Source organism: Gavia stellata, chromosome 13 (assembly GCF_030936135.1).
Source record: "Gavia stellata isolate bGavSte3 chromosome 13, bGavSte3.hap2, whole genome shotgun sequence".
Classification (NCBI taxonomy): domain Eukaryota; kingdom Metazoa; phylum Chordata; class Aves; order Gaviiformes; family Gaviidae; genus Gavia; species Gavia stellata.
Genome location: NC_082606.1, coordinates 13,161,940 through 13,181,760, shown reverse-complemented (window position 1 = coordinate 13,181,760; position 19,821 = coordinate 13,161,940). Strand labels below are relative to the sequence as shown.

Genomic DNA, 19,821 nt, shown 5'->3' with positions numbered 1-19,821 from the left:
TTGCCCCACGTCCTGCAGCGCCGCCCCGAAGTGTGCCAGAATCTGCTATCATCCCTTGACCAGAAAGGGAGTGCCTTTCTCCAAAACCTAGCAGTTCTATACAACTCTCCGGTCTTTGCTTGGCAACTTCCTTCAACGAGGTCAAAAAACAGGATACATACTTTTCCTCAGGCAGGCGTGTTTTTCCAGAAATGTTTATGACTTAGGGAACTGAGTGACACAGTAACAACATTTGGCCATGGGTACAAACTGGCCCTGAATAGGTGTAGGCTGGAAACTAGAAGAAAAAATTTCTAGTAATCAGACCAGCAAGGAGGGGGAATAACTTGTCAACAGAATTAATAAAGGCAAAAATCTAATTACTTTTAAGTTAGAGCACAGTTATGAAAGGAATTAGTAAGACAGCAGGGCCTCTGAGGTTTCTTTCTCCCTACATCGTTTAAGGAATGTTGAGAAAAGTGCATGTGACTTCCTACAACATGACACTGCCCTAATGGGAGTTCTTGGAAAGGCTGGAAAGAACTGTGCCTTTCACAGGGAAAGAAAGCAGGAAAGCTGCACAATGCAAACTTGTGACTTGTTAAAATTTGAAGCCAGAGCACGGAACTCTGCAGTTCAGGCTTCCAGTGCGCATGGAAACCGCCGCTTGTCTATCAACAGATCACATTTGGATGTGGTGGCTGTTGCAGTGAGAAGTCTCTGCCTCGCGTGACATGTACCCACCGAACACACAGGCACGCAGGGACGGGAACAGCCTGTCGGGCTACCGCGAAACAAGCGCGGGTGCCGCAAGGCCGGGCGAGCCCCCGCGGCGCTCCGAGCCCCGCGGCCGCGCCCCGCCCAGCCCCGCGTAGCGCAGCGCAGCCCCGCCACCTCCGCGGTCAGTGCGAGGCGCGGTGAGACGGCGGGAGCGGGGCTCGAACCTGCAGACGTCCGGGGCGGGCGGCGCAGGCGCAGTGCCGCGGCGGTCCGCGGGCGCGCAGGGGATGCCGGCTCCCGTCTGCCGGCCCGGCCCCTCCGCGCCCGCTGCTGCCGTCCTCCGCGGGGCTGGCCCAGGGGCAGCGCCGGGCGCGGGAGCGCGCAGGGATTTCGGCTGAGGCGCGGTCCCCGTCCGCGGCGATGCCCGCAGCGCGGCGCTGATGGCTGTGACGCGCGCGGCGGCGGCGCTCCCCCTGCGCTGGCAGGGAGGCGGCCCTGCGCCCAGCGTCGCCTGCCCGGCCGCGCCGTGACCGGGGCTGCGCCGGGGAGACGGGCTCCGCGGGGTGGCCCGGGGGCTCCGGGGGTGACGGCGCCCGGGGCGCCTCACAGCTCGGTGGCGGGCGCGGAGGCGGGGGGCTGCCAGCGCCGGGAGGCGGCGTCGCGGATCGGTACTGCCGGGGCGCTCCGCGGCTGAGCCCCGCGTTGCGTTCCGGCCGGCCTGCGCAGGGCCCGGCGGGGCGATGTAGTGGACATGCCCTGACGGGACGGCGAGCGGACGGGCGCCGCCTGCGAGGGGGAGCTGCGCCAGCGGAGCCGCCTGCCGCGGATCGGCCGCCCCCCGGCGGGGCCCCCCGGGCGCCGCGGCTATGGCTGGGCCCGGCCTCTGGACGAGCATAAAGTCCCTGCTGCGGAGGAGCGAGGACCCCTTGTTCCTCAACGACTCCAGTGCCTTCGACTTCTCGGACGAGGTGGGGGACGAGGACTTCCCCCGCTTCAACAAGCTGCGAGTGGTGGTGTCGGACGACGCCTCGGAGGCGGCGCCGGAGACGCCGGTGAACGGGGCGCCCCTCGGGCTGCCCTCCGACGACGACTCCCTGCTGGACCGGGACATCGCCCTGCGCAGCGCCCGGGCCGGCCGGCCGGACCCCTGCAGCGGCTGCAGCAGCCGGCGGGAGCGCTCCAGGCAGAGGAGGGTGAAGAAGCGGCTGACGCTCGCCGCCCTCCTCTACCTCCTCTTCATGACGGGGGAGCTCATAGGTGAGTGGGGGCTGCTTTTGCCGTCTCTGTGGCCCGGGTGCCTCGCGGCCTGCTACGCTGCTCCGGCCTTGGTTTTAAATATTTACTAAGAGAAACCGTCTGTCATTTAGAGAGAGCAGAGAGATTAGCTGCAAGTTCAGAGAGTGAGAAGGAGCAAAGTCCATCTCTATTTTCCATGCAAGAAAAGAAAGAGGAATTTGCAGCTTCCCTTACCTGAATCTCATCAATCCCCCCAAATAGCATAAAATACGCAATTTTTGGTATGTCTAATGGCTTTTTACTTCTCCTTGTAAGTTTCTCTTACAAGTTTGGAAGGTGTTTTTAGCAAGGGAGAAGTGGCATTTTATTACAGACATAAATAAAAGAAGATGAACAAGTTCATCCTCACTAGTCTTTAATTACTGCCATAAAATCTTGCAACAAGAGGAGGGAAATACAGTTTCTAAGTGTGACATTTACCATAGTAACAAAACTAATATTGGGGGGTATTTGTCCTTATTCATCAGATAAGAGCAACACACTCTTGTTACTTACAACTGAAAAGACAAACCCTGAGCTATCAATAACAATCTGGTGAAGAAGCCACTCTCTTGACAACTTCCTGATGTCCTGCTGTGCTCTGGACTAGCATATGCTCCATCGAGACACGAATCTTATAAGCAAGTCCATTAAAATAATAGGTATTTTAACACTTCCCATTACAACACATAAGAATACCAGGTAGTTCGATTAAATACTTTGTGGTTTTTGTTTGTTAGTACTTGGCAGAAGTATGGCAGGTTTTTACCTGGAAATTCGTTCCTATATAAGCACCTGATTGTTGGTCAGAATGAACTGGGTGCTCAAGTTCAGCTTTTATTGCTCCCTCATACAGGCATGCTATTATTTGCTGTTCAGGTTGAAGAGAAACTGTACAGCAGCCTGTACAAAACGACTGTGCTTTATTTAATCGGCTATAGCAGCATAGGCTTGAAATGAAATTAAATTTGAAGGTCCCTTGGATGCATAGATGAGCTATTAAATGTTATGCCTTCGCCATTATCTAATCATTTTTACGAAGGATAGTATTTTATCTTTTCATCTCTGTTCACTTACCAATATCAGTGTCCTGTAACCATCTGTCTTTTGGATACCTCCATGCCATTCAGTGCAAGCGTCTGCTTGGTGCTGCTCAGCCTCCAGAAGAATGCTTAAACTCTCTCGTCCACTTGCCCCTAATTTGTAGTGGGGAGTGTTACAGAGTGCCAGTACATTGACGTTGAGCCAGTCTAGCAACTAAAACAATTAATTGCTTTTAAATTGCTTTCATTTTAGCATATGAGTCTAAATCAGAGCTAATCAGATGAATTATTGGCCATAATTGACCAGGAAAAAAAAAAAAACACAAGTCACAAAAACTTTCTGGAAGTAAAGAACAGATGCCTCAGGTATAGTAACATGGGACCTACATCCTCCTCCCCTGTGCTAATTTGGTCGGTAAAGACTGAAGATCTGATGTTTGCTCGTTTGAAGTGAGCTCCTGCTCTTGGATCACTTGTCCTAGGACAGTTGTGAATTGTATCTTTAAGACAGAAACTTCTACAAGATGGATAGGAAGCAAAATCATTGCTTGAGTATAAGTAATAGTTTGTCCCACATGCATAGAAAAAACCCCCTAGGAGAAATGGTCTGTTTTTCGGAGAGAGACCAGAACACTGACTATATCTGCACTTGTTTTATTTGGGGCCTTATTTCAGGAACGTGGCTTAATGAAAAAAATGGGTTTGTCCTTCAGTATCTCTCAGTGTGTGGTTAGTCATTAGTAACACTGCCACAATACATCAGCTCATCACGGATAAGGCACTTTGCATCAAATCTGTTGCAGGCATCTGGTTGAATGCCTCCATTTGCCCCCGGGTCTGTTTTATTCTGTGGCTGAGATTGTGGTTCAGCATGAACTCAGGTAAATTTGATAACCAGTCTAGTGTTGTATCTCAGACGTAGACATCCTTTAACATGAAAGTGATTTTATTTGATTGTATTTGTATCAGAGTTCTGATATACACTGAATTTAGTTCATCTGAAGGGCCCCTTACTGAATAATGTCTGAGTGGTTGGCAGCTTGATGCTGAAGTCACTAAGAGCGTATCTGTCAGGGGCTTCGGATCTAATTCACTCTATTGTAGACCTCTCCATAGCTAGTGCAGGGAGAGCTCTAGAAATAATAGGTATTGAGAGTAAAAATACTGTCACCCCTGTCACATCATCTGTTGTTTCTCCCTTACAGCCAGGACTTCTGCAGGCTCAGCTCAGGGTTGTGGATTTGTCTGTACAAAGTGTTAGTACTGTAGTGTGGGCTCATCCTCCTCAGGTTTGTGTATGCTATTAACAGCCCTATTTCATTATCTGGGCACTGAGGCAGACAGCACAGAGGGCCAGACCCATAAAATATTCAGGCATCCATCTTCCACAGAGAATAAATAGAGGACTTGGGTATCTCTGTACTTCTGTGGATCTTGACCTGAATGACTTGTCACAGGGCAAGTAATCAGCAGCAGAACGAGTAATTTAAGATTGAGCCCTCAAGTCCTGGGTCAGTGCCCTACCTGTTTAATTTTTTTCGCTCCAGCCCTGTATTGTGTTCTGTCTGGTTTGTTTCAAATTTTGGAACTTTAATTGTTCTGTAGCTCAGGTATTTGGGAAACTTTGTTTGATCATATAGGACATTTAACTGACTTCTTTCTATGATCTTTGATAGATCTGAGTTTCCAAGAAAAAGGCAGAAGACCCTATCAGACAATTAATTTGTTCAGTAAAAATCTTTCTGCTGTCTGTTACCGATGTCAAGATGAAGGAAATCTTGTTTCAGCAGCTTTTTTTGGAAATCTTGATTGGCATTTTTTTTTCCAAAGTATAGCCAAGCTCATTACTCCAGCCCACCTCAGTGTTGTTTAATTTGATGAACAGTCATTGTAAAAGTCAGGTAACAACTTACACTTTGTGGGAATCATTTTGCATCAAGAACTGAAAAACATATTGCAAGTCCTAGTTAGCTTTTCTGACAGGGTTTTGATGTTTTCAGCTATGTTTAGAGATTGATAATTGATCGTCCATGAGGAGGACTACTGTCCTTCACGGGTCACTGAAAACTATGGTGAGCCATCAAGCTGTCTATTTGTAAAGGTTATAGATGTCTTTTTTTTTTTCCAAGTTGCCAATCGTGTTTAAACAGCCCTTAGGCAGTACCTTTAACCAAGCAATGAACCAATACATTTGGAAACAGAGAACCTTTGATTTCAGAATTTCATAAATCTCAATTATGTTTTCTTAATCCACATGCTGCATTACGATTAGCTTTGATACCTGAATTCCTTCTTTTATCATTATATTTTTAAAGTCTTTAAAAGTGAGACACTAGCTGAAATAGAATTGACTCATCTTGGACTGAAGTCATTCTCAAAATTAATACATACTTTAAATGATCATACATGTAAACTACTGAATTGAATGTCCTTAGTTATAAATTATTGTTTCTTTTGTGTTGACTATAAAAGAGGCTGAGTTGCACTTTTCTAAGTCATATTTGTTTAAATTATGTGACAACACAAATTAATTCAGAAAGGAAAGGCATAACTCATTTTACTCAAAAAGCTGCAGAATTGCTACATCTTAAACTCATTATTTTTGAGCTCTGATGGCCTTTGGAAAATTTCAGCCTCAGAAGAATTTGACTTAGAAACTTATGAACAACTGAAGAAGGGGGGATGGAGGAAAGGAACTGGTTGAAATGTGGTGCATTTGTTAGTAATCCATAGTACAAGCAATACTACAGTATCAGCCATGCTGTTTGTGTTTGGCTGGGGAAGACAGTGTAGCTCTATCTGCAGGTGTGTACATAAAAACACCCACAGCCATACACACAAATTTTACGACTAGTCTTGAAAGCGATCAGCCAGTTGTGAATTTGCCTTTGCTGTTTCCTCATGGTTAGCCTCGTCCCTAAGACAGTTTTAATTGTATACGAAGATACCTTTACTCGAAATGTTAGTTGGAGCCTCAAGCCTGCCAAATGGCACACCAGCTGCATGCTTTGCTCAGTAGAATTTACAGGCTGAATGACAATCTCAAGGTAAAAAGAAAAACGAAATCATAGCTGAGCTGACACTAAAGATGTGATCTTTTCTGAGAAAATGTGCTTACCTTCATGCATATGGAAGACAACACAGCCTGTCCTTGATTTCCCTTTGGATAAGGGATGCTTAAGAGAGAGGTGCATTGTTTAAATCCCTCACCCATCCAATAGTAGCATTAGCAATTGAACTGGAACAAAAATATTAACCTTTGATCTGAGGTTATTTGTCTCAATGCAGCTCATAATTATGAGAAAAAATTATGGTAATAAATAACAAAGAAAAATGCTGTGCAAGTGAAAGTGACTGCAACATACATTGGCAGAACTTATACACCCCTGCCAGGACAGGGAATAAGGAAGGTTAAAAGATAATGTAATAAAAATAAGAGGGGGGCAGGGTAAATTTCCTCACCATTGAGTCATTGGATTTCTGTCCCTGTTCCATAATGTCAAAATATTTATCAGATGTAGCTTGATAAAAGGATCGGCTGATTAAACACATATGCAGTAATATATAGAGAAAAGATAGAAAACTGTTTTGGGCCTGATCTTGCAAACATTATGATGCAAGTAGTCTCTGTGAGAATAACAGGAGTGAATCCCTTCTATGTTACTCTTAATAGAAACCACACTTCACTGCACTTGAAACTATGGTAGCTTTCAATTATAGCATGGCATTTTGATTGTAATGGCAAAAACCCCCCTGTGTAGTGATTACAAGAAGGGCTGTCATGCACTTAATGCACTGTTCTGAAAATAAATAACTGTAAGCTGTGCCAAGAGGATATTATCTAGAATCATTAATGTCATATGTCCTGACGTTTCCAACTTTTGTTTTCAGGTGGATATGTTGCTAACAGTCTAGCAATTATGACAGATGCACTTCATATGTTAACTGACCTTAGTGGTATTATTTTGACCCTGCTTGCTCTCTGGCTGTCTGCAAAATCTCCCACAAAGAGATTCACTTTTGGATTTCATCGTTTAGGTATGTAGATACCAGCTTTTGCTATTAACAGAGTATTTTAATTAACAACTGTAAAGATTACCTAATTCTAGAAGAATAGTTAACTAGAAAGAAAGTAGCAACAAACCTAAAAGTTGCTTTATGTTTAACACCCTGATTCCAATGTCCTTCCACTGGCCGTTGTGGATCCACCACATAGGTTGTATTGCCATAAGGGAATAGATAATAAAAAATTAAACTTTTAAATTTTAAACCTCAGCCAAAAGTGAAGTTTGGTGACAAGAGTTTCACTCACTGGGAGCAGGATGAGTCTCTCCATCTCTGTGGAGCTAGGACTTAGCAGATTCGGAGTTAGGATGCTTGATTCATCTTCCGTCTTAAAAAGGAAGGTTGGGGAACTCGGTACACGATGACATTGTAAATATAAACTTCCTACAAATGAACCACGGCCTAAAAAGTTTAAAAAGGGTTCAGAGGAGGGAAGCTGTCCCCAGCAAGAACAAGAGTGGATACGCAGCTGTGTTTCACAGCCCATCCATAGTTACTGGGCTGTTGCATTAGGTCAGGCCCCTGTGCACCTTTGTGCTTTGGAATTGAGGCTGTTGAGCAAGAGAGAGAAACGTTCTTTGGTCACTCACTGCTGTACCACTGTTGCTGCTTGTGTGACACACTGAGGAGCTTGTTGGTGCAGGAGCTGTACGTGTCAGTCAGTTGTTGTTCACAACAGATTATTGCCAGTGCGCAGGATTTATGAAGTCCCATTGACTTCAGTGGAATTATGACACTGGAAAAAGGTCCTATTCAACATGAAAAATGGTATCCTAATCCAGAACTAAAAAGTTCTGTAGAGCATATTATCAGAGAGCTCTGCCCTGCCAGGAGCTGCATAAATTAGTATTCCACTTGCAGTCCCCAAACTACACAAGGCAGAGGTCAAAATATCCCATGGTTTGCAATACAGTAAATTACTTAACCTCTGCCTATTTTAGGTGTCTGTAAAAAGAAGTATAAACAGAATTACGTACTAAACCTTGGAAGTGTATTTTCAGGATTCATTACTTCATGTTTGGAAATGTAATCATGATAAAGGGTGTTTTCCTCTGGTTGCTAACTGGATATAATAATTCGTAATATACAGCTGCAGGTCTTGTAGACATTTTACCAAAAGCTTCAACCTTTATTTTTCATGAAATAGATTATTTCTAGTGTCACAGTTTGCTACCTCCGCTCTATACATTCTATAGCGTATATTTTTCAAGGAATTTGAAAGTCTTGTGTAGTCATTATTTGCAATTCTTATTTTGGCTGCTAGAACAGCAGTACAATTCAACAACTCCATCACTCCTAGTTATATGTCATCAGTTAGTCACTAATGCATGAATGCATAACTGTACACTAGCAAAGATCTTTGGGGCTTTAGCATGAAAGCACTGACAATGCCAGCATTTCCCATTACAAACTTTTCTTTCAAGAACTTTTAATTTTGCGATAGGAGCTCCCCTAATACTGAAACCTGATCATGCAGGTATGCCCCTGGCATTTGCTCATACTCTCCAGAAGGATGTTTGCTAATATTTATACATACTTTAACCCTATTTAAAAATAATTTGAGTAGTTTGTATGTCTTTCTAACTTTTCTAAAACCAAATAGTACATGCATTGAACATGCCATGGCCTATCTTAAAACAGGAGTTAACCTTAAGAAAAATAAAGGGAACTTATTTAGCCATTAAAATCTTACTCAGTTCTGTAAATTTTCACTGATTTTTCAATGAATTAATTTGAGGGCTCCATAGCACTTTGCAAACAGAAATCCCTGAGGATTCCTGCCACCTCACTTTCTGTATCTTCCCCCCCCCCCCCGCCCCCATTTTACTGCCAAGAAAAATACTGGCCAGACTGAGCCAGTGGTGGCTCACAGGCTGGATCTGGCCCATAGAATTAGTCCGTATTGCTTCCATCTTCTCCTTGGAGAAGACAGGGAGCAGCTTCTCAGTTCTGCAACAATTACTCCTTTTTTTCTGCTGCCCATTGGCACTAAGTGGTCAAACACTAGAACAGGTTGTGGAATCTCCACAACTAGAAATACTCAAAACCCAACTGGACACAGCCCAGAGCAACCTGCTATAGTTGACCCTGCTTTGAGCAGGACTGCACAGTCTCCAGGGGTTCCTTTATACCTCAACCATTCTGCGTGAGTAGCAGCAGCACAGCTCTCTCGTAGGCGGAAGAGGACTAGAGCCTGGCGGGGGGGGGAAGAGTTTCTGTGGCTGCAGTGAGGAAGGGGAAGTCGGTAAAGGCCCTGCAAGAGACCTTTAGACCTTGACCTAGGCTCTGCAAGTACAGAAGACGGGATGGTTCAGAATTGCTATACACAGTTTTTTAAAGTCACATTTGTGAAATTTATTTGCCTGATTTTAGGCACCCAATCTGAATGCCACGGCCTGAGGGCCCAGTTTCTCACATCAGTGAATGCTGGCAATGGAACAAAGCTGCTTCTAGGGTATATCCTCGCTGTAACACATTTTTCCAAATAACCTGTATCTAAGAAGCTTGTCAGCAAATGATATGAGCTCAACAATAGCTTGAATTTCGTGAGAGAGATGTTAAAACATGACAATGTTAAAAACAGGGTACAGATTGAGCATCTGTCATAGAAAAAATATGGAGCATTTATTTAAAGCTGGGAATATGTGCAAGAACTCTCTCATGGCGGACCTGCTTTGCATTAAGTTTTAAGATAATTGATACAGTAAGCATGAAAACATTCTAACAAACAATGTTCCTGGTGCTCATTATCACTTTTGTTTGCAGAACGATGAATTTTCAATCTTGTTCTCGTAAAGATACATTGTAAATACAACAGACCTATTAGTTGTCTCGTCAAATTCCAGAAGGAAATTAGCACTAGTTTTCATTTATTTGAATTCTCTTTGAATACATAATACATATGCTCCGTCTTCAGTTTTATTCCATTTTCAGTGGTGAAAAGCAAGCTGACAGGTTCAGAAATGGGTTAGAAAGGTGAAGACAAAATAATGGGAATTGCAGTCATGCCTAAAAAGGATTATATTCTTGAAGCCAAAAATAGTTCTGTTTCACCACCAAGTGGAGATACCTCTTTCTCAGCAAGACTCTGGGCAGATTTAAGCATAGATATGGAACCTGGCATTCTTCCATTGCTGCAGAGACAATGTTAGTAATGACAGAACCAGTCAGTCCACTGAGACAGTGAGTAGTTAATTTCACAAGAAGTGAAAGATCTCAGCACACATCTACAACGCTGACATAACAATGACTCTGTGAAAGAAACTGCAAGGAAAACTGGTTTCCATTGCAGAGAACATGGTTTTAGATTGTAAAACCACAACACGTTATTTCTCTGGTAAACGCTAATGTGCTACGGCTTCACAAATTTTTTATAAAGCATTCTGGAAAACCTTCTAAGCAATGTATTTTTTTTTTTTTTAAGGCTGTTTCCCTAATAATCTGCTTGCTTTGTAAAGAACACTACCACTTGTATGGATGTTTCCAGGATTTTCATGTTGCTCTGAAATCATCTAAGATTGTGACAGTTGTCTTTCAGAGCCTTGTTACTGCCTGGTAATGCTGGTACTTGTCCAGGCATTGACACACTACTGAACAGCTGAATGCGTTGGTGTGAGTTTCTTCTCCCATAATGACGTTAAAAATTCTGTCTATGGATCAAGTAATTTTGGTGATATTAAAATGCTTATATAGCTGCATGATTTTTGCTGTAATATTCAATAAATAAAATTAAGGCAGTTCTGCGTTAGAAGTGACACCTTCTGCAGTAACCCAAGTTGTACTACGCATTGACAGATTCAAAGCAGAGGGAGGAGGCAATTCTCAGATGAGTATTCTTAGAGCTGTAGTATAGCCAAGAGCAGAATTTTGCCCTTACGGAGGAATAAAATCAGGGCAACATGTGTTGAACAAGGGGGAAGGACAACCATTACAGTTCCAAGTAAATTAATTCCAACTATGATCTTTGAATTCCCACAGGAAGGCTAAGATCCCAGTGATCCATCTGGCAAGTGACAGTAATAAGCATTACACGTAATGATTACAGATTACTCAGGAATGGCTGTGGATTTACATGCAATACAGTGGAGCTAGCATTAAGGTTCTCCCAGTGCTTTTTGTAAAGCCCTGTATTAACTTGCTTATAACTGAGACAGTCTTTTAACTGGGCCAGTGTTTTCCCTGTCAGTATCTTGTTGCTGCCTCTTTTTTATTTTTTATTTTTTTTTTTAAGTTCCAGCCCCAACAGGGCAATCATTTTCATAATATGAAGCTAGAGGGTAAAAGTGCATTTATGTTAAAAGGACTCTAGTGACCCATTTGGAAGTACCTATATTCTTTATAGTAGGACCTTAAAACTGTAATGTGGACTTACCCTCCTTAGGTTTAGGTGTGCTATTAGCAGCCCAATTTCATGACTTGGGTACTGAGGCAGGCAGCACTAAGGTCCAGATCCATAAAATATTCAGGCCTATTTCCCTCACGTCAGAACAGCAGGAACCTTGTAGAGAGCTGTAACCACTTTCCACAGATGTAAATGGCAGCGGATGGTGTAGGACAATGAAATATTAAGAGTTTTTATTAACTATCTAATTTTCTCTTTATTTAGATGTATGTGCCCTTTTGAAAGTCCTTGCTGATCAAATAAAAATCCTAGACCAAAATGTTGGTCATAATACTCTTTTGTAAAATACGAGTATTTGGTAAACATCAGATAATGTTAGAACAGCATATTACAGCAATACAGAAACTTACATTAAGCAATCCTTCATAGCTGAAATCTGCAATAAATAACATTTATGTACACATATGTCAAGAAGCTTAGGAGTAATATGTCTGACAAGTTTGTACTCTTCGGTTCCTTAATATTTTTATAATTTTTTTTCCATCCTAAATACAAAAGGATATATAAAAGTAAGTTCTAAATCCAGCTTAATACTGTGGACACTTGAAATCAAGCTTTCTCTTTATTTGTAGATGGGCTGGTGATGTTTGAGATCACCTATCTTCCTCTCCCCTGGACAGGGCCTTCTGTCTTTCTCAGGCAGAAGTTCTGGGTTGTCTGAAGAAATCACAGTCATCGCTCATGCAGAAGTTTGTTTCAGAGAAAACATAATTTGAGGGATATACAGACAGAGAGGTGTGAAGGAGTTGATTAGAACAAACTCCATTTGTTAATCCTATTTTATGAGTTTTATTTACTGCACCACTTTTTAGTTGTACATTAGGGTTATAATACACATAAAATAGTTAAAATAATGAAGGCTCTGTCCACATTCTAATTTGGAAATAGAAATAGATCTGAGACTCACTTTTGTAATGTTGTTTCCTTTCTGTTTACAGAAGTATTGTCAGCCATCATTAGTGTATTGCTGGTCTATATCCTTATGGCATTCCTCTTGTATGAAGCTGTTCAAAGAACTATCCATATGGACTATGAAATAAATGGCGATATCATGCTGATTACAGCAGCCGTTGGTGTTGCAGTTAACTTAATGTAAGATCTCCCTTTCTCTCCATTAACGCTCATAAATGTATTTCTGAATAAGCTGCTAATTCATTCATGGCCTGTAACTTTCTCATGGGATGTAATTTTGCTGGACCTCTTCATTTTCATCAATAAGACAAGAAATGATACTGAGTATTACTTGTTCAGTTCTTTGGTTTAAAAGGAAAGAAAAAAAAAAAACACAACAAAAAAACCCCACCCACCAAACCCTAAAGCCTGTTTCTTGGAGTGTTTTTCTTCTTTCACTTTCAGAATGGGTTTTTTGCTGAATCAATCTGGCCACCTTCACTCCCACTCCCATTCCCACCCTCACTCTCACGTACCTCAGTCGAACTCTCCTAACACAGCCCACAGCAGCAGCCATGGACACAGCAGCCTTGCCGTGAGAGCAGCATTTGTACATGCCCTTGGGGACCTAGTACAAAGTATTGGTGTGCTCGTAGCTGCATACATCATACGCTTTAAGGTAAGGAATGGATAATCTTTTGAGGCAGGGTGGATTTTTTTTAAATTTCAACTCCAGTGATGAAATTAAAAAGGGACTTGTTTTTGTAAATTACTAAAAAAATACTTTGTGGTATTCTATTATAAACTTCATACATTCATGCAAAATAAGCAAAGACTATCTCTGTTACGTATTTTGTAACTATTCAAACAGAAAGAAATATTCATGAAAGTTGGAGCTAGAAGTAACTGCATTTTCTGAGTCACATTTTTATAAGTGAGCTTATTTTCATACATCCTTTAAGACTTTGGAACTTCCCTTGCAGCCAGAATACAAGATTGCTGATCCTATATGTACATATGTATTCTCCATACTGGTGGTTTTGACAACAGTTCGAATTCTTTGTGACACAGGAGTTATTATTCTGGAAGGTAAGATCTGTGTACAGTCTGCAGTACTTTACATGTCAAATACCAGTAAGCATTGACACTTTCTTGACATGATCCCCATCTCTAACAAAGTGGATTGTGTCTAGAGACCGGTTTATCCTGCTGGTGCTTTAGTCTGGTGGTTCTTGATGGCTCATGTAAGTTGCAGCAGTCTTTAGGCATCTTTGAGCTCTGCAGTGAAATGTACAGAACTTTCTTGCGTGTCTGCAGTGGCTATCAGCTAAACTAAGTGAACATTTGCCCAGACTCAGTTCTACACCTTAATTATTGTAAAGTTAAAGTGAATGTGAATGCATGTAAAAGGAGGAAGCAAGTTTAGGCCAAATGGCTGGACAGGCGGTTCATGCCTGTCTTGTCTTCCCCTTTTCCACAAGTGTGGTTGTACTACTTGTGTGCTTTCTACTGTTACTATAGGGGAAGCCACAAGTAAAGAGTGGTGTAAAAAGGAAGAAGAAAAAAAAAAAAAAGGAGAGAAAAAGCTGAACATAAGCTGAAGAATCTTATCTCATGTGGTGACTTAGAGGGAAAGATGCCAGCAATATTCTTTGCATTATTATAACTAACATGCCAAATATCATTGATTACTTTTACCTTCTGAAAGTGAAAATGTTAGGGATGAGAGAAGAATCCTAGGTTTTAGCTGCACCTTCGTAGCTGTCTCAGGTGAGCTATTACTGACTTTACTTTTATTATGATACAACGTTAAATCAAGGACCTCAAAATCTTCAATTTCAAATGCTTTTGCTACCATTTAGGAGGGAAAAAAAATCCAATTAAATGGAAGTTCACTGGGAAGGCAAAAATGGTGAAATTTGCTTTAAGAAACCTCAATTAGCTCCAAGGCAACAGCTAAGATTTAGCTGAAGAAAACAGATAAGACAAACTAATGGTGTATCAGATTCCAGATGTTTGAGTTGTAGCTGTTTGCATAGGTATCCCAGTTGTCATAAAAATCTCCACATTAATGATTTTATTAAAAGTGGTGATAGGTGGGCTTTATGTGTGCTAGGGAATTTTTCCAACTCAAATTCAGGATCTCTAGAGAATGGACTTGGAGACTACTACTACAACATCAGGGTCCTTGGAGTGGTACCAGCTTTCAGTATTCATTTTAACTTAAGTTTCATCATTATACTAGGAATGCTAAGTTAAAAACTTGAATTATTATCTAATACAAGCAATGAGATTCTAGCTTTTAATATAGATTTATAAGGTGGCATGGAAGTCTGTCAGTAGCATGAAGTGAGATATCAAAATTTAAATTCATGTTTCCTGGAAGAAAGAAAGCTGTAGAAATAACACCAGGCAGTTAGCTAGTTATTTATCAGCTAAATAATTTTCTGTTAGTCTCCACTACACGGAAAATTTTGTTTAATATGAAACAATCCTAGACACTGAACTTTCAAAAGAGATGGTACTGGAACTAACATGATTTAAAAGACAGTAAGGCATCAGGTTTAGAGAGGAGTCATCCAAAAATTCTGAAGAAATTTGAGAAGCAAAGTGGCTGAACCCCTCATAGTATATATAATCAAACTCCATAAAACTGGAAGATAAGCAGTAAAAAGCTATGATAGAAACAAAACTATTCAGAAACAGAGTTTATTCAGTAAAAATACTGTACTAGTTTTTGTGCCCATGTTGATCATCTAAAAATTTTGATTCTGCTCTTTGTACAGCTAAAGAGTGGAGTAGGGAAGCTATAGAGGTGCTGTAGCTGCTGAAAATACGACGTCCAGAAGGACTTGGTCAGTGCAGTCATTGATTTGCAAAGATGCCCCGCTATAAGACAAAAGTCGTATGTGTTAACCACTGCAGATGGATTACTATCAGCATTTGAAAATGGTATCAGTTACCTGAACAGAGAAGTTCAGGAGACAGCAGGAGGCAGGCCCTAGCATTTTTTTTTCAGATTCTGACCTTAAGAGTCCGGTCTAAGCAGTTACTAGGGGTTAGCAGCTGCAGTAAAGTTGTCTACACAACTACGTTGCTCCAAAGAATCTAATGCTGGCTATTGCCAGAGAGTGGATTCTGGACAGGACAAATTACATTTGAGACAACACTGCAATTCCTGTACAGCTGCTGTATCCATGCTGGACTTAACATGCCAATTTGCATATTCTTCTCTATTGATAACTTGGAAGTTACTCATCACTTCCAACAGCACAAATTATAAATTCTTTTAACATTGAGATCTGTCATGACATTTTAAAGGCCACTGAGAGTTTGCAGAAGACAAAATTAATTTTATCTCACATTTGGTATCACAGGAGTTCCAAGGCATTTAAACGTGGATCGCATTAAGGAAGACTTGATGAAAATTGAAGATGTTTATTCTATAGAAGATTTAAATGTTTGGTCTCTCACTGCAGGAAAAACAACTGCCATAGTCCACCTGCAACTAGGTAAGCTGCTGTATAGCATAATTCTAAATTAAGTGCAGAAAAAAATCACCAAAACACTTTCTCTTTATATTGTTATTTAAGTTGAACCAGGAAATAATCATTCTGGGGAAGAAAAAATAATCTACTAACTATGGTTTTGTACAGAGAGATATAGAATCCATTGGCCCAGAAAGACACAGTGTAAATGAAAATTGTGCAAAGAAAATATATTCGTACTGAAACATCCAGTACAGATTCTTTGGGTAATTAAAGAAAAAAAAAAAAAAAAGGATTTCTCCTTGGAAGTTCCCTTATTTTGTCCAAGGAAAGACAGGGTGAAGTTCTAATGTGGAACAATTTGACATATGAAAAATAAATATGTTTTGCCAAAACGTGCTGATTTAGACATCTAACAGTACCATGAATATTAATTCTTAATAAGAAAGCTCAATTTTGGGGGGTGGGGGGTGGGTGGGGGATGGTGCCTAACAGACAGTTTTATCAAGATGTGATTTTAGTTAGAGAATATAGACCTAAAGGTGTAAAATAATATATAGAGAGTACATAGTGATCACAGAACAATGTTGAATTAATAAATGAGTGTGAACAAAGATTATTCTAGTTGGTAGCACTGTGAAAAATTTGAGAACAGCTGGATTGTCCAGGTTTCTTGAGGAGTGAATTCTATTAATTATTTTCTTGATTTTCCAGTTCCTGGTAGTTCATCTAAATGGGAGGAAGTTCAGTCCAAGGCGCGACAACTGTTGCTGAACACATTTGGAATGTACAAGTGCTCTGTCCAACTTCAGAGCTACAAACAGGAAATAAGCAAAACCTGCGCAAGTTGTCAGAGTTCCAGTGCCTAATTTCATATGTTTTGGGAACTACTGCCTTATTCTTTATCTTGTAGTCAAAGACTGAGAGCAATAAATGCAAAATGAAAATGATCAAATAGAAACCATTAATATGTGGATTTGTACCATGTAACATGCAGCAGGGAGAATTGGTGCTGCAAAAAGTGCAGCGGTTGCCCTACAGAACACATATTTCACTCTCTCCCTTGTACTGGATTATTCAATTTATTATGATTTTGAGACACAGCTGTTTTCAGATTATTGTTTACAAACTGCAACATGGCTCTGCAGATACCTCACAAATTACAGTCCAATATTGTCCTTTAATAACTATGTACCACAAAGTACCTGCACTCCAAATGGAGCATCAAGTATTCAATATTTCAATTAAAGTCTCTAACACTGATCACGCCAGGGTTCCATAATATGTCATGATCCCTGAATTCATTATACAGTATGTTTGCAATAGTAATTTTCATACAGTATCTTAAATGACAATGTATACAGTGCTAGTTGAATTCTTTCGGAAACTGTCTCTTTGGAGACATGGCAAAATACAGAATTTACTGTACCCAGACCAGAAAGTTAGCTTTAATCTGGGCATCCAGAGATCCAGACAGGAAGATCCTTGCCCAGACTTCTGGTATTTAACTAGAGACCCAACACTGGACCCAAAGTGTTTTAAGTGATCAGTTATCTTTAATGTATTTTAGAATAGGGTTTATACATTAGAAACAGGTTATTTATTTTACAAAGTTTTGACTTGTAAGTTGAATTTATTATTAATAATCTTGAATGTCTAAACCAAAATTTGATTCACATTAAAAGGCCAGTTGATTAGCATGCATTCTAATTATAATTAATAAATGTCCTGTAATTGATAATTTTTCCATGATTGTTTTGTTTTAAAAGAAAAATCAAATGATAGAAACTATGCTTGACATGGAGATACTCTCAAACGCAATCTACAGCCATGAAAAATACATGCATCTTCTAGCAGGAAAATGCGGAGCAGAAGTTTTAGATATGTACTGTTCCCTCAGTCACAGATCTCTGACCTTTTCATCTTCGCTTTGAGCACAGTATGGCAGTATCCTGACAGGAATGCCACTGCAATAGCAGTCCCTCACTACTTAGCTTTATGAATAAAGCAAAATCCAAGCAAGCTCAGTAACCTAATGGTGTTGGACAACAATATAATATTGTGTTGGACAACAAAAATGTAACAACCTACAGAGGTAGAAAGGCATTTTCTTATTTACAGAGGGATGAGGCAATTCAAAAAGACTATTTATTCATCTTCAAAGTCAACAAAACTGAATTGCTTAGCCTCCTGGTGGAATCACTGTAGTTCGAATGTACACAGGATAATAAAACGTGACAGTAAGCTATCATACACCTCCAAGCTCAGATTTACACATGCTTCTGAAGTCATCTGCATTGAAGAAGCTAAGGGCAACAAGAATATGACCTGCAAAGTTAAGAAGATGGTAAGAACTTGGCTTCAAATATTTTTTTCTCATTCTGTACTTTGATCTTTATGCAGAACTTACACTGACATCAAAAGTAGTTCTGTATGTGGATCAGAAGGGAAAATTTTTGCCCAGTCATGGATATTGTGATACTCAGCTGTGAATACTTAAGCTATTGTCTGTTTTGAAACTTGCTAGGGTTTCACATATTCATCAGGCTGATTTATACCTGCAGTTGGTGGTGACAATCTTGGCTTCTTTTCTTACCTTTTTTGAAGGTAGGGGTCACACGATGAATTTTTTAGAGGTGAAAACTGACAGCACAGTATTAATTTAGACAAAGTGCACGTAACACTGGATTATGTTTGTATCTGTTCAGGCAAGAAATGGGAATACTTGCACACAGCATGGGAGCACATACAGCTCAGAGGCAAAGTAGCACTGTACTTGGGAAGTTAATGCTTCAATACAAACACTATCATTAAATAAGCCATATCACAGTTGATGAATAATGTGCATCCCATCCTTTCAAACTTACTGGAAAGAAAAATACACAACCAACCAACAGGTATTTTGCACATACTAATACTCAAAACAGGTTTTAATTGAATTGGGGTTTACAGTTGCTGTAATTAGAAGTTGAAGTACAGTAGAATGTATTGTATTTGGAGTTTTTATTGTAATAATTTACTATACATTTGTTTAATTGAAGAAAAAAGCAGAAATGTGTTGCTTTATTGTGGGTTTTATTAAATCAATTATTAAACTTCACATTGTTGTCTTACAAAATATTTTTGTATTGCTGTCTCTTGTCATCATCTTGGATTCTTACAGCAGCTGTTTTTTGAAGTGTCTGAACACTCAAGCTTAACTCAGTTTGGAGATGCTATATACAGAATGAATTATGTCTCCCTCTTTAATCAGAACAATTTAAGTCTTGTTATTTCCCATGCAATAATTGCACTTTAGAAAATACAAGCTGACAAAGCATGGTGAAGGAGCAGCCATAAAACAATGGGCAAAACATTCTCGAAACCCTACATTCGCCCTTGAGGGGTCCTTGTTATCAAGGCCTATAGACTGGGAGGAATTCAGAGAAAAAGCAACAGAAGATGAAAAGAGAATGAAGCATAAAAGAATGAATGCAGTGAATGACTCTGAAGTGTACGTGCCCTATTTTAAGATCTAACTAAACCCACATGGAAATTTATATCTGTGTGGCCTACCTCTAATTCTTTTCTTATTCTTTGTAAATTATTCAGGGCACAGGTTGTCTGGCACTGCTATGTTTAATGTAAGAAACCAGTATTCTTCTGATTCTGCTAGTCATCAACATCAAAAGCAGTATGTATATTATCACTTACAATACTCGTAGTGATGGAATAAATGAGCACAACAGAACTATAAAAATAACCAAGTAGAAATAACTAGTACACTTACTTATAAGGATAGAGAAATATTCAGAAAATAACACTGAGGAATTTATGACCTAATACACAATTAACAGTACTCAGGAAGTACAAGTGCCTATAAAAGACGACAATTTTTTGTAGACGTTGCAAGGTGATTTTCAGTATCATCTTAGAGGAAAGTGGCCTTAGTATAAATAAGAATCAGGTCTAATGTCTT

General features: G+C 40.4%; 1 protein-coding gene across 2 annotated transcripts; it reads left to right on the top strand.

Moving 5' to 3' along the window:
* The first annotated feature begins 1,565 nt into the window (after positions 1 to 1,565).
* On the top strand, positions 1,566 to 18,963 carry SLC30A4 (solute carrier family 30 member 4). Of its 2 annotated transcripts, XM_009816540.2 has the most exons (7): positions 1,566 to 1,956; positions 6,909 to 7,055; positions 12,423 to 12,576; positions 12,841 to 13,054; positions 13,359 to 13,464; positions 15,753 to 15,887; positions 16,578 to 18,963. In XM_009816540.2, exons 1-7 carry the CDS (start codon positions 1,566 to 1,568, stop codon positions 16,730 to 16,732), a joined length of 1,302 nt encoding a protein of 433 aa, XP_009814842.2. In that variant the 3' UTR covers positions 16,733 to 18,963. The 2 variants fall into 2 exon arrangements, with proteins under 2 accessions (XP_009814842.2, XP_059679719.1); XM_059823736.1 differs by lacking the exons at positions 12,423 to 12,576; positions 13,359 to 13,464; positions 15,753 to 15,887; positions 16,578 to 18,963 and having other exon boundaries at positions 12,841 to 12,907.
* Positions 18,964 to 19,821: the final 858 nt, after the last annotated feature.